General features: G+C 40.0%; 1 protein-coding gene across 1 annotated transcript; it reads left to right on the top strand.

Moving 5' to 3' along the window:
* Nucleotides 1–3,380: 3,380 nt before the first annotated feature.
* Nucleotides 3,381–14,302, top strand: sh3gl2a (SH3 domain containing GRB2 like 2a, endophilin A1). The gene is made up of 10 exons (XM_041036208.1): nt 3,381–3,404; nt 4,434–4,506; nt 5,380–5,523; nt 9,101–9,234; nt 9,345–9,503; nt 10,238–10,341; nt 10,529–10,602; nt 11,806–11,817; nt 13,272–13,295; nt 14,106–14,302. Exons 1-10 carry the CDS (start codon nt 3,396–3,398, stop codon nt 14,300–14,302), a joined length of 930 nt encoding a protein of 309 aa, XP_040892142.1. The 5' UTR covers nt 3,381–3,395.
* Nucleotides 14,303–15,703: the final 1,401 nt, after the last annotated feature.

Genomic DNA, 15,703 nt, shown 5'->3' with positions numbered 1-15,703 from the left:
AGGACACACACAAGATATGTTTGAATTTAGAGCTCTGAATACTGTGTGAGGTGAAGCTTTCTGCATCAACCAAGACCAGCTCCAATGCTCTTACCGCAGCTCTGACTCAGTCTTGGTCCTCAAGAGTCAACAGCCTCTCAGTCATGAGGCTTTGTTGCTTTTCTTTGTCGTATGCGATCACAAATTGAATACCTTTGGATTTGGACCATTGGTTGGGTGAAACAACAATTTTTACAGTGAAAACTGTGAGGAACATTTTTCACAGTTTCACTACTTCATAGACCAAATAACTAATTAATTTAGGAGATAAATGTCAGATTAATCAAATTTGGAAAATAACTTGTTTTTTGTACACGATATAGTATATATATATATATATATATTAGTATAGTTAAAAATTAGTATTTTTTACCTTTAAATGAATAATTCTTGTGCACAATTGCTGTCTCCATCCTGCATGTGCATGCTACTGTATGCAGGCTGATAATCTAGACTAGAGTATTGGCATCTTTTTAATTCCAATTCAAGTGCTTGTGTAAACCTTTCTGTCAGTTCATATGTTGGATTATGGCAGTCCTTCTCAAATGTTAGATTATGGCAGTCCTTCTCCAACAGTGGGGTGCGGTGCGATGCCAGGGGGGGCGCGTGTGACCCCGGCATCGCACCGCTGAGACGGAGATAATGAGACAAACGAAAGTCACCCGAAAGCTAAGACGAGGAAATATGACGAAGCGTAAGCAGCGTTTGGCCTCACTGTGACTACGGTGGGAGACGAGCAAAGACCTGCGTGTTTATTAACTATTTATTGAAACTAAGTAACTAACCTTCTGTCATCCTCAAATCTGTAAAACCCTGCATGAAAAGCTGTTAGGCAGTGCTAAATATTATTGAGATTGAAGTTCAAAAAAATGTACCACGCCTAATGTGAAGCACAAATGGAGATAGCCTTGTTTTTTTTGTTGTTGTTGTTTTGGCTTTTTTTTTAGTTAAAATACCAGTTTCTATATGAAAAGAGGTATGTGCCCTCTGTCCATATCATATTTGAACCAGAAACCAGATTGTAGCTACACGTAACTGCATCCTTAAGGTATCCTAGGTGTAAAATAGTACAGTATGTGATAAGAGTGCTTGGATAAACACCAGAAGTGTCACTATGTACATCACTTTTGTTGGCACAGCTGTGGACTTGGTTATGTTATTTTACAGCCATCCACACTTAGATCTTAGCCGCTCAGGTTATCATTGTCTTGATGATGCTACATTTGTGAGGCAAGTATCCTTGTTAGTCTTTGGTTATCAGGTCTGACAGGGGAGAAGAAAGGATACGACACAGGAGAAAAGTAGTGAGGGAAATAACAGGAAGTTACAGACGCTGAGACCTACACACTCGTATACCTGATTAGCCAGGCAAGGGCAGATACCTGTCTCCATGGCAACCAGCTCAAGGAGGATTTGGAGACATTGTAGTGATGTGTAGGTGAAGCTAATGACAGGAAGTGTGGCTCGCTGTTAGATTTCCACCGTGTGTGTGTGTGTGTTTTGCGTAGCTGTCAGAATATTGAGCTGTTTCACAAGTGGGATCAGAAGAGACTTTGCTAAGATGACTCATAGAGCACCAATCCTCAGAAAGTCTTACACTGCATAAACTGCTGTCACAGGCTTAGTTTTATAAACCCTCCTGCTCTGTCTGTCACAGATCACCCCTCTGTGTTTTACCCCCTGAAAAATACGCCTCATTTTTACTTTCTTAATGCCAAGTACTTTGCTCTTTCAGGATCATTTCTTCCCTCTCCTTCTACATCAGTGCCAGTGTAAAGTTGAGTAAGAATGTTTAATAACCAAAAATGTAAAATGCACTTATCCTGTCCAAGAAGTACATGTACAGTGTGATTTTTCTATCTTTTCCTTGAGGAAAGGTTTCATTCACTGACCTTTGCTTTCATGGTTTCTTTAGTCACGCATTGTGACGTTCCCTGAAAGCTTTTTTTCCTCCCTCAGTCCTTCCCCTGAGGGCCGTGTCTGGCCTTGTTGTGTCAGTTTGCTGCCCCCTCCAGGCGTCTGGTTACATCACAGACTGGAGCTGGATGGTGGCAGAGCTAGAAATATTATCAGCAGACAGAGAGCGAGGGGACGGGAGCCCAGAGGAGTTATTTCTGTGTGTATGTCCGGGCACATGGATCTGTGCCACGGCTGAAGATGTAAGGCCAAGCCTGCAGCTTGTTGCTTTCCATACCAAACTCTTCCTTTCTTTCTAATACTGTTTCATCACTTCTGCTGCTGCATTTGTCTCCAGCTGTGATGGAGAATCTCCGCATTATTGAACGGTGATCTGTCATTGTCATTATAAAGTCTGGAGCTAACACACTGCCTCTTGTCTAGACTGAGTACAAGGGGGTGTGTGCATAAAAAAATGTAGGTAGGTATATGCGCCTACATTAGCTGCAAGCTAAAGTTTGCTTTTGTTGTTTGTGTGTATATATTGTTGTATTAGAGCTCTGAGGAGTTTCAAGAAAAATCTGAACATTTTTTTTTCTTGTGAAATATTTTATCCCCTCTGTCCTCTAAAAATAATTCAACAAACCAGTCTGAGGGGTTAAATAAATCACTCTCAGAATCAACTGCTCAGAACTTAAAGACACCTCAACCTACAACAACGGGTCACAAGCAGACGTGGCTTCATTTTAATGGGTCTGGATAAAAAGGTTGGGAAAAAGTAGAAAGTGTTTAGCTGTGCAATAGACACGACACCCATTGATAACACAAAAATGCCACGTTTACTCCATTAAATATCATTAACACACTCACGTTGTTATCTGTGAGCGCTGGCAAGAGGTGAGGTGCACACAGCAGTACGATTGTTAATGAAATTGCTATCTGTTATGTGAAAAACAAGGTCAAGCTGATATTTGTGCATTTGGTGTCTGACATTATCTTAATTGGAATGCAGAGGTTGTGACCTGGTGGATTTTGCAGACACAGACTGGTTTGCACTTCACATCCTGACCAGGCAAACTATTCTCTGACTGCAACCTACATGTCACTTAATACGTAATTTAGTGAAGAACAGTATCTTTTTCTTGTCTTACTGATTCATCAGCAAGGCTAAAGTTTCAGATTAATACACAACGTGATAATAAACAGTGGCTGGGTTCGTCTTTCGTGTCATTTCAGTTATGGACTTCATGTCAACACTGAGAACTGTTGAATTGGATTTGACCTCTGGAATTTGTAACATTTAATTACGCCCACTACAATTGCACTACAATTTTGTCACGCAGATAAAAGTTAAAACCTTAACCTGTTTCTTTTTCTTTTTTTTTCATTTTGTTTTGCAGAAAGTGAGCGAGAAAGTCGGAGGAGCAGAAGGAACGAAGCTCGATGAGGACTTCACTGAAATGGAAAAGGCGAGACTTAACCCAATTCAGTTTTCAATTATCTTGTTTGGAGTGACAGCCAATACTAGAGATTATTACTAGATTCATCACTGGATGATCAAATCAGTCAATCAATCCCGACAGATCTGTGCAAGAGAAAATTCAATTATTATAACACCAACAGTGTTGTTGTCCACCACTTTAACAACCTAGCTAACTCTAGAGGGACTAAATATTTGCTCAGAAAGAATGATACTATCTCATTCCGCTAATATACCTCATAGAAAAATGTTGCTTCTAGTGTGTTGTTTTTTTCTTTTCCAGATTTTTTTTATTATCTCTATTTTTGATCTTTAAAAGAAAAAAAATTAAGCTATTCCTTCTTCAGAAATCCCATTCAAACCCAGGAACCATTCAACATTTCCAACCCAGAAATGTCCGTAGTGGAATCATGTTCCCACACTGCCATTATTTGGTATAAACACAATTTAATCCAGAATTTTAATGACTCTGGTATCTTGATATCTTGATATCATGGTGCATGTTTCAACAAATGTGCTTGCCTAAAAACATCCAAGCCCTGAGTGACATACTGTATGTTTCTTTTTCTGTATGTGAGCTATAATGAATACATTTATGTACAAGTGTGTGCTTATATATTTTTAAGTATAACTGCATGTTAGCGTATGTGTGTAATTACATGTGATCACTTGTTTTTATATATTAGTGATTCTAAAATGGTGTAGAAAGAGGCTGTTGGGGGATGGCGAGTCTCATCACACTGAAACAAGAACACAGAAGTGATGCTGGCTCTCAGCTCTGCACCTCTCACTATCAAGCTGCAGAACAAAGCAACACTTTCTTTTTTATCCTTCTTCTTTTTATCTGCTAGATGGCTGCTGTAAAGATCCATAAATTGTTTTGTTGCTGTTATATTCCTGTCATCCTCTCCCACAGTCTCTCAGCCTTTACCTGTCTTTGTTACTATCCACATCTTCTTCTAAACTGTTATTTCTGGACCTTCTGTTTCTGTTTCCTTCCACATGTTGTGGTTTACAGAGGGTGGACACCACCACTCGGGCAGTGATGGATATCATTACCAAGACCACTGAGTATCTGCAGCCAAACCCAGGTGACATGAGCTAGCTGTGCACGATGCTAGCATGTGAATATGATGCCTTTGTTTATTTGAATCTCTTTTAGCCCAAAGGCTAGTCTCCTAAGAGTCACTATTAAAAGTGTTCAAATACGTTTTCAAAAATATACTACATATAGTAAGCATGTACTTATCATATATACACATGACGACACAGATACACAATCACTTAGATATACAGTACATAGTCATATAGACTTACTCATAAACACATTAGGCCCAGCCAATAATTCAGTACTATTGATTGACATATATTCCCCTTATCTGTGATATATATAGATATCAGAAACTATCCCTATTAATATGATTAACTAAACCATGTTGCCCAGCCCTAATCCATACATATACAAACAGATACTATTAATAATACAATAATACATTTTTAAAACGTACACCTGTTGTATTAGTATATTTTAAGTGCATTATTGTTGTGAATTCCTTAATTTAATTGCCTTGTATATGAAGGTGTGTCAGCCCTTTTTGGTTTTTAGTTTAGTAAAGAGTACTGATTTTACCTATATCCCTTGACATGTTGTTTATCTCAAACTAATAACAGTTTTTTTGGAGGCTTATTGGCCTTTTATGCCTATACATTTTCCATGATAGTGAATCTGAATATTCTTTCTCATGTTCTACTACTTGTAGCCATGTAATCATTGTGGGACCTGGTTAGAAAGAATGAAACTCACAACTTTCCTCACATGAAATAACCACCAAATTAACTTCCAACAACAAATTGCAGTCAAGCATTTTAATAAGGTTCACTCTGGCGCCTCAGGTATTGCGTCATCTGATTACAAATTTAAGACATGGTCAAACACTTAGCCCATTTGTGCCTTGTCTTTATAGCCACCAGAGCTAAGATGAGTATGATGAACTCCATGTCACGTATCCGGGGCCAGGAGAAGGGACCGGGCTACACACAGACCGAGGCCATCCTGGGAGAGACCATGCAGAGGTTTGGCAGAGAGCTCGGAGAGGAGTCTGCCTTTGGTAAGCTGCAGAACAGAAAGGGGAGAAACACTTTTTTAGAGGCGTCACAAGAACAAAGTGGCATAATTTTATTCCCTCAAGGACGCAGTAACAATGTTATGAAAAATGCATGAGCCTGTTTTCCAGACGAGATGCCTGAAGTTTCCTTTGTTATTCACAAGTGAAGGCATTAAAATGTTTAAAGGGAAAAATCTGTCTTCAAAATCTGCTGTAGAGTCTAATACGACGACAAGTTAGGGTACACTTTGTTTACTTGTTTTATTAGCGCATTCTGTAAGGAAAGCACAAACGTATTCAATTTACATATATATAGTTACCCATGTATCATGACACCCAAGCCTGTTATTTTTGTTGTTTTTTAGTTCTTATTTTAACGTATTTTCCTTTCTGTTAATGAAGGTGGAGGTAAAGTTCAGTGCTGTACACAGGTCATTTTACTTTTTTTTAATTTTATTTATTTATTTATTTATTTATTTATTTTGTTTATTTGGGGGGGGGGCTAGTGAAAGGGGGTTTAACCTTTATTAAATTTTTTGGCACCTTTGATGGGCCGTGCGCCTTTGGCACTGTGCCCAGTTTGCGCACTCGGCGGACCTGTAAAGTCCACGGCTGTCTGCAGTGGTGGGTGCACACCAGCACACCCTGCGCCCACCACTGCAGATGTGTGCATGGGACCTGTAAGGTCCACTGCTGTCCACGTTTTTTTTGGGGGGAGGGGGGGGGGGGGGGTGGGGGTAGTGAAAGGGGGTTTAACCTTTATTAATTTTTTTTAGCGCCTTTGGTGGGCCGTGCGCCTTTGACACTGTGCCCAGTTTGCGCACTCGGCGGACCTGTAAAGTCCACGGCTGTCTGCAGTGGTGGGTGCAGGGTGTGCTGCTGTGCACCCTGTAAAGTCCACTGCGCATGCACCCAGTTTTCACACTCAGCAAACTATCTGCAGTGGTGGGCGCAGGGGACCTGCAAAGTCTATTGTAGCACCCACCACTGCAGATAGCCGTGGACTTTGCAGGTCCCCTGCGCCCACCACTGCAGATGGGTGCAGGGGACCTGTAAGGTCTAACCTATATTTTTTGGAGGGGACCTTTGCCTGCACCCATTTTACACACTAAGCAGACCTGTAAAGTCTATTGACTGCAGATGGGTGCAGGGGACCTGTAAAGTCCCCTGCACCCATCTGCAGACAGCAGTGGACCTTGCAGGCCCCCTGCGCCCACCACGGCAGATAGACGCAGGGGACCTGCTGAGTGCAGGCAAAGTGGAGGTCCACAGTGCAGGTGCACTGTATTTATAAGGTCTGTGAGGGACGCCCACATAGCCTTCATGACGCACATCGTAGGTGACATAATCATCGCTAATGAGGTCATTGGTTGTGTGGCGTCATACTACACCAGTGGCGTCATCAGCCACTGATGTAGATGATGTCATTTCAGGTGATCAGTGAGGTCCTTAGAGAAACCAAGGCCTCTGTAACCCCTACCATTTTCGTGCAGGTTCAGCCCAACACCTAGTTAATAACATTTATGAACGTAGAGACCTATGTATCTGTACCTTGATTTTTATTTATTTATTTTACTTTTTTTAACCTTATTTCTTTATTTATTTTCGACTTTTATAAATAAATAAATAAAGTCGCAACACATCTAATTGTCAAAAAGGGGTTTACTTTGAAATGTTGACTGGAAGTGGTGCCATTGTAAAACAGTCCGACTTCTGTCATGTCTGTCACATGTAACATAATGGACGTTATTAGGCAACGTTAGTTCATTTGTCGATTAGTGGCACAACAGACAGGCCCTCTGCGGACATCTATCAGCCTAATACTTAGTTAACAGTGACAGGTCATTTTACTTTTTATTTATTTATTTATTTATTTATTTATTTTGGGGGGGGGGGGGGTAGTGAAAGAGGGCTTAACCTTTATTAAATTTTTTGGCGCCTTTGATGGGCCGTGCGCCTTTGGCACTGTGCCCAGTTTGCGCACTGGCGGACCTGTCTGCAGTGGTGGGTGTTAACTAATACTTAGTTAACAGTGACTTCGGGTAAGAAATCTCTTGTTTCCAAATAGCCAAGAGCGTTTGACACTCCTGTTCACTTAGCATTAAGGCTAGCTCGGAAAACTTAATAAGCCTAAATTGAGGTATGTTTATGGTTAGGTTAGATGCCTTATCCGCATGGTCGTGCATGAGCTGTAAAATAACTATAACTATATATATATATACATCTACATCTACATATATATATATATACATCTCTGAACAACTATGGTTCTGTCCCATAAAGGATCTGAATTTGCCTGTATGCATTCATCTTGTATTATGTACTGCCCTATTGTGGCCGTAATAGGCTATTGTCTGTTGGAGCTAGGTTGGCCATCATATCATTTTTGTCATTTACGTGGGCGTGATCGTGTTCCGTTAACAAAAACTGGAGCCAGCGCTCGTCAAGCAAGTGGACAGAATAGCATTTGGGTTTTTGGTTTTTCTCTGGACTTTTGCGAATGCGTATTATGGATTATCCGGGGATCTTTGATGGGTGACTGGCTGTAACCCTATAAGCAAACTTTGGATGCGTGTTTTTGTCAAACTGCCCTTGACTCAGCTTCCACCGATCTAAGATCAGTTCTAATATTGCACGCATTATTATACACATGCGCAGGTGCGTGTGGAAACTGTGCACTACATTACTCCCGCAGTCTTTTCTTCCCAAGTGTTAAGAGACAGCAATGCCAAAGAAACGTGATTTATCATTTCAGATCGGTATAAGTTGTCTTACTGTGACGACGACAAGTTAGGGTACACTTTGTTTACTTGTTGTTTTATTAGCGCATTCTGCAACGAAAGCACAAACGTATTCAATTTACATATATACAGTTACCCATGTATCATGACACCCAAGCCTGTTAATTTTGTTGTTTTTTAGTTCTTATTTTAATGTATTTTCCTTTCTGTTAATGAAGGTGGAGGGTCCCCTGCGCCCACCACTGCAAATGGGTGCAGGGGACCTGTAAAGTTCACTGCTGTCCACAAGTCATTTTACTTTTAAAATTTTTTTTTTTTTTTTTTTTTTTTTGGGGGGGGGGGGGGGGGTCATACTGATGTAGCTTGTCATTTCAGGTGATCAGTGAGGTCCTTAGAGAAACCAAGGCCTCTGTAACCCCTACCATTTTCGTGCAGGTTCAGCCCAACACCTAGTTAATAACATTTATGAACGTAGAGACCTACGTATCTGTACCTTGATTTTTATTTTACTTTTTTACTTTTTTGGTTTATTTCTTTATTTATTTTCAACTTTTATAAATAAATAAAGTCGCAACACATCTATTCGTCAAATAGGGTTTTACTTTGAAATGTCGACTGGAAGTGATGCCATTGTAAAACAGTCCGACTTACTTCTGTCATGTCTGTCACATGTAACATAATGGACGTTATTAGCCAACGTTAGTTCATTTGTCGATCAGGCCCTCTGCGGACATCTGTCAGCCTAATACTTAGTTAACAGTGACAGGTGAACCATACACTGACATTGAAATTAATGTTATATGTATTTTTTAGTGTCTGAATGTGGTTTTTTTTTTCAGGCATTGCTCTGATTGATGCTGGGGAAGCCATGCGTGAGCTGGGAGAGGTTAAGGATGCTCTGGACATGGAGGTCAAGCAGAACTTCATTGATCCACTGCAGAACCTCCATGAAAAAGATCTCAAGGAGATCCAGGTACGGGGGCAGAACTGTGATACACAACAGACTGGAGGAGAAAAAAACAGATAATCTAAGTCAATCTGTAGGTCAAGGATTCAGATTTACCATCTGATCTTCTTTTGCAGCATCACCTGAAGAAAATGGAGGGTCGCCGCCTGGACTTCGATTATAAGAAGAAACGTCAGGGCAAAGTGACAGATGACGAGATCAAACAAGCACTTGAGAAGTTTGACGACTCCAAGGAGATTGCTGAGCAGAGCATGTTCAACCTGTTGGAGAGCGATGTGAGTGATGTAATATTTTCCTTACATGTTCTAGGTTTTTGAGTCTTACAGCCACCTCTATTTATCTTCCCTAACATTCCATTGGTGCTCTATCCGACTACTACATCCATTTCCATTATCCTAGCATTGATGAATGAATTGGGGTTGTGACCCCTTTACATACTGGAAACTTGCATCTTTTCTATAATATCAGCTCCTGCTTTTTGTGGCCAGAGTACTGTAATTAAAAATGTACAAATGCTACACTCCACAACCAGTCAATTCTATTGTACCTGACTTTGTAAATGTCCTACCATCCATCCATGGTACGCACCACTGTGTTTATGTGTACAATATTCAACCAGATGTCACCTTAGAGCATACAAGTTCAGGAGCTACATCAAGAGTAGTCTGAATTATTGCTTAAACAATTAGCGAATTGGTTATTCCATCTACAAGTGACAATTTATTTTTAATGTACATGTAACATCTTTAGGTTGTGAACTGTTGGTCAGACAAACCAAGCAAATTCAAGATGTCACTTTAGCTCTGGAAATCTGGGATGGATATTTTTCAATATTTTATGACATTTCATCAACTAAATGATTATTTAAAAAAAAACAAAAACTCAGAGCTAAATGAGTAGAGCACCCCAAGCTGAGATGACTGAGTCTGGATTTTAAGTAGCAGTCATCAGCCAGCGATGTTGGTGTGTAGTAAATAATATCCTGCGCTTCTTCTGTGTGTATCAACAGATTGAACAGGTGAGCCAGCTCTCCGCGCTGGTCCACGCCCAGGTGGAGTACCACAGCCGGGCTGCAGAGATCCTCACACAGCTCTCCAGTAAGATCGACGAACGGTCAGTACTGACACTTTTCTGTTTCGCTGGGTCTTTCTGTTTTACCATGCATCATTGGACTTACATGTAGGATTTGAGTCATGTTTAAACTATTATTTACCTATTATTGCCAACAGAACAGAATGAAGTCAATGTCAATCTCTATTATTTGTGTTTTGATGAATTCTGTGTTTTCCACTCTTTGCAGGATAAGGGATATTTCTAACAAACCAAGGAAAGAGTACGCTCCTAAACCACGTACGTCTCTGGACTTTTCCATCAGTGAGAACCACAATGGAGGCATCCACAGTGCTCGTTCTCCAGGTGAGACCCAGAACATGAACCTCACTGTTCAGAAACATGTCCAGAAATTAGTCCTGGTTCTGTATATACACTGTAGTCTCTCACTGTAGGGTTGAAGCAAGTTTCTGTTTCAAATGATATGAAAACTGAACAGTTTCATTTGTAGTAGTATTTGCCTGTAAAGGATCGGTTTCTGGGCTAGTTTCTGTTAATTCATGTTTTTCTTTCCTTTAATAACCCTTTCTATGTTTTTCATTTCTGCTATAAATTCTCAAATAGAAGCCAATACTGATGCTGGCCAAAAAAGCCAGAGAAAAAATAAATTAAAAAATAAATAAATGTTGTAGTTGTATTATACTGCACTATATGGTATAGTTATTTAAAGTTATTTATACATTTATATGGCATCTTTAATCACTACAACATACTCATAATTACAATGCCATAACATCTATTGATTGATTTTGGTCAGTTTCACTTTAATTTCTTAATGGTAAGCTTCTGAAACACAACATTTACTGCAGATGTTTCACAGTAAAAGCCCCCCAGAGAAGAGAACAGATTAATCCACTCAACTAGAAGCCTTTTAAGGCAAAGAGGTAGTAAGATAGTAAGAAGTGTATGGTAAAGAAAGGTGCTTTCATGAATTAAGGCAAATAAAAAGATGTTTGAGAATTTATAGTACATTTATTGTGTTTGCTAATTTTATCTTTCTTTTTCCCAGCTCTTTTCCCACCATTTCAGTTATTACCTGTACCAAACAGAATATCCATCAATCCAGAACAAATAAATACAACTCTGCACTTTTCTTTTTCCCCATATGATTTTTGTTTGTTCTTATAGGGGCGAGATCTCCAGGTGAGCCAGGTTAAACTTGTGATTTTTTTTTTCCGTCAGTGTGTTAATTGAGTCTGTATGGTCATCATTTCATTTCTTGAGCAAAATCCCATCATTTCCTCTTTAAACTTAAAACCACTTCTGCTGTTCCCTCTCCCCCTTCCCTCATGTTGTTTCTCGTTTCCTCTTTGCAGCAAGGTCTCCAGGTGAGACAAAAGTCCCGGAGAGATACAACAATATCTCTTCCATCACTTCACCCTTCTTGTCCTTTGTCCATCTCTCTTTCTGTTTGTTTCTTTTAAGAAGACTGCTCTCGGGGGTTCCCTGGTAGCCCACCTGGCAGAGCACATACCACATGTTACCGCAGTGGCCCAGGTTCAAATCCAGCCTGGGCCTTTTGCTGCATGTCACCCCCCCCCCCCCCCCCCCCCCCACCAACCCCCGCCTTTCCTGTGTCTCTCTACTGTCTCTACTGTCAAATAAAGCCAAAATTCCAAAATACTAATCTTTAAAGAAAATTGCTGCACTCAAATGACAAAAACCACACTACAGAAGAACAAGTGCTGTCGCTCACTATACAAAGAATGTCTGACCGACAGTGACAGTGAAAAGATTACCAGCGGATGAACATTTGCTGTTTCTGTTTTGTTCTCTTGTCAGTCTTCTGATCTGCCTTCTCCTCCTGTTTCTTTGTCTGTCTGCCTCTCCGCCTCTCTTTCAATTTGTTGTCCAACTTGCGTTTCTTCTTGCTTTGTTGTTTATTAACCTCTTTATTGCTTCGCCTTTTGTCCTTATCCATCAATTCATCATCTATCAGTCAAAAAAATGCCATTGATGAAATTCTCTTTTTTCACCTTTGTTTTCTCCTTTCCCCTTTGCAGCAAGATCTCCAGGTGAGCAAGAGTGACTTAGGAAGAGATGCAAAATCTCTCTCTCACTCTTATTTTTTATCTGTCTTTATATGGACTTTTGTGGAAGTGTTGTTTTTGTCTGCATTTTTTGTTTGCAGTGCAGCTCTTCTGCAGTGCTGTTTCTGTCTAACACATGGTTTCTATTTTGTCCCTCTTTTTTTTTTATCAAATTTCTCATTTTTTTTAATGTTTAAGGAATAGTCTGACATTTTGGGAAATGCACTTATTTACTTGGAGATAATTAGATAATGTCTGGACCATAAGTATGAAGCTAAAGCCAGCAGCCATCCAACTTAGCAGTTAGCTCAGCATAATTACCAGGTGAAAAAAAACTAGTTTTGGTCTGTCCAAAGGCAACAAAATCTGCCTACCAGCACCTCTAAAGCTCACTTAATTATTTTTATTGGCTTATGCACTCTATTATTTCTTGCCCTGGAGCAGTAACCTCCTGGAGTCTTCTGCTGCCTGAAAAGTGCTTAGAGCCAAGAAATGGTCTCTATCAAACACTGAATTTAGGGATGCACCGATCCACATTTTTTCCATTTTTTTTTCTGATCCGATCCCGATGCCTAAATTTGGATATCTGCTGTTATCGATACTATTCCGATACCAGAGCTCTGTTTGCTTTAATATTATTATTATCATTATTGTTAATTTTACATGATGCTGTAATAAATCTTCTCCACAGGCAAGTATGATATGTACGAATGTGTGCATGTATGTCCCAAAAGGCAACTTGAGGTAAGTATAAGGTCAGAAAAGAAAGTCAGAAAAACAGGAAATCCTGTTAACAGTCAATATTTATTAAATTTAAGACAGATGCCCATAAAGGGTAACCTTCTTTTAGACTACTCCTCTCCAAATAAAACAGAAATAAAAAGGGGTCTTTGATTTGATCAGCACAAATTAAGCATACTGGCTCTTGTAGAAGCAACAAATCAAGGTTTTTCAAATCTCAAATATCCTGAGGGGCAGAAGCTCACTCATGGTTCATTTTCTTCCTGCTGTACCCATAGACCGTATAAAACATGGACGTAGCACCCGTGACGTCACCCATTGGTTTCGGGGAGTCGGTTTTGTGACCAAACCATAGGCATTTGAGCTGCGCAATCTGACCCAAATCTGGGTCAGATTTTTTAAAAAAAAGAAAAGCATATGAGGTGTAAAGGATAGAGTCAGGCTAGTTGTTTCCCCTAGCCCCATTTAGGACTATGTAGTCCAGTGCATTGGAGACCACCGTAGAGGTTCCCTTCAAACAGTGCAGGGAACTGGCTGTAAGCTGCTCTTTACAGGGGTTGGGGTGATTAACCAGGTGTATATTTGCCAGATAGGACGGAGCGCAGAAAACACAAACTGGTACATTGAAGTTGTAGCGGGTGTTTCTTCCTCCAGTAGCTACAAGGGGGCAATAATAAACCAACTGCACTGAGATGTGGTTATGGTTACTAGTGTATTTCCCAAATATTGAACTATTCCTTTAAACAATGTCTAATTATAATTTTGTAGTCACTGATGGCCATACTTTGTGTCTCTCTTTTGTTTTTTTCTCCTCCTCTCTGCTTCTTCCTCTTCATTCCCACTTTCAGCCAGGTCTCCAGGTGAGCCTTTCACAAGCTTTTCATGTGATCATCATTATGCCTCTAATATATATGCAGCATCTTATCTCCACTTCTAGCCTGTCTTCTAATTCTCCTTTTCTTCTCTCATGTCTCCAACCATCTTCCTTTTGTCCAGCCCCCATGGACCAGCCCTGCTGTCGTGCACTGTATGATTTTGACCCAGAGAATGAAGGTGAGCTAGGCTTCAAGGAGGGCGATATCATCACCCTGACCAATAAGATCGATGAAAACTGGTACGAGGGGATGCTGCACGGCAACTCTGGCTTCTTCCCCATCAATTACGTGGATATCCTGGTGCCGCTGCCCCACTAGGATGTCACGACCACCAGCTGTGTCTGCAACAGTGGCAAAACAAATCTTGGCCTCCAGTTCCTCCACCCCGGTATTCCCAGTAACCGTTTCCTAAACATTCCTACTAACCACCTGTGCTCCACTTTAAAGGAGTCAAAATAGCAACAACACAATAATGAACGACGATATGAACGAGATTGATGACAAGTTAAAGCAAGTATGCACCACTTGTGTGTAAAAAACTTTAAATTATGAAAAATCAGCATTGATGTTGTTGCTTCCCCTTGTCCCAGGAGGTACCTTCAGGCTTACATAGTTATTTTATCCATTTCTGTCCCGGCTTTTGTCTCAGTTTAAGTTGGCTGTCAGTCCGTCATGAGTTTATCAGAACAGCTTAGCAAATTCACATTTTCTCTCATTCACTGTATTTTGTGAAAACCTCTACAGTAGATAGAAACTTTTTTCTCACATACTAAAAAAAAAAAAATTGGTCCATGTGCTTCATGTTTGTTAGAGACACTAGGTCAAGCATGGTTTCAAGTGTTTAATGTTTTACCTTATAAAAACAAAAAGATATGTTTGGCTGATTTTGTTTTATTTTAAATACTCCTTTTTTTTTTTTTAACTGTAGTCATCTCTTGGCGTGCTCGGGCTGGTTTCAGGAGAAACCACGTTCCTGTCATGCCTTAAAAAAAAAATCTATCCAAAGGTCGATTACTCATAGTGTTTTTAGTTATTTATTTTTTTACCTTTTGACATGTGCACGATTGGTCATATGTGATTTAGATACCAAAAAATCTGAATTCACTCTAACAGTAAGGTTTCAGTAAATCTGTTTGACGCAACAGGGTGAAGCTTGAAACCTCTAGTTCTTTGGAATTTTTATCAAGGTTTGTGGGGGGGGGGGGGCGTAAAACTGTATTCTTAAGTATGTGACATTACATATCTGAGCCAGTGATTAGTGAAGTGATGACATGATTTGCAAAAAGGCAAGTTGTGAGGTTTAAGCTGTCTGAAGTGATGTAAAAAAAATTATGGTGCATACGTTTCAATCCTCCGACGTGTATTTTATCAGGAATTTGTGTGAAAAATGGTTGATGTATTGTGATATAATAACTTATAGGATTTAACTGCTCACCGGGCTAGCTGTCTTCTCTGGAGGTGAAGGTGTAGCTCTTTTTGCTGCACACCTATTAGTCCAATTAGTATTCTGTAGTTTAGCTGTCTATAAGCCACTGATTAAGGAAAAACTAGACGTAGCCCACAACAATACTCTTTGAAATACTCTCTAACGAGGACAAAGGAGTGCACAAATGGCAGAGTGGAATGAGAAATAATTTCTTTTTGTCTCGGTTGAAATGTCTAATTCATTAAATGATGCAACTTACACTGAAACGCCCCTCTCTTCATGATAATCCAGAC

The sequence above is a fragment of the Toxotes jaculatrix genome, chromosome 4 (assembly GCF_017976425.1).
Source record: "Toxotes jaculatrix isolate fToxJac2 chromosome 4, fToxJac2.pri, whole genome shotgun sequence".
Lineage (NCBI taxonomy): Eukaryota > Metazoa > Chordata > Actinopteri > Toxotidae > Toxotes > Toxotes jaculatrix.
This window is presented reverse-complemented; position numbering and strand designations above follow the sequence as displayed.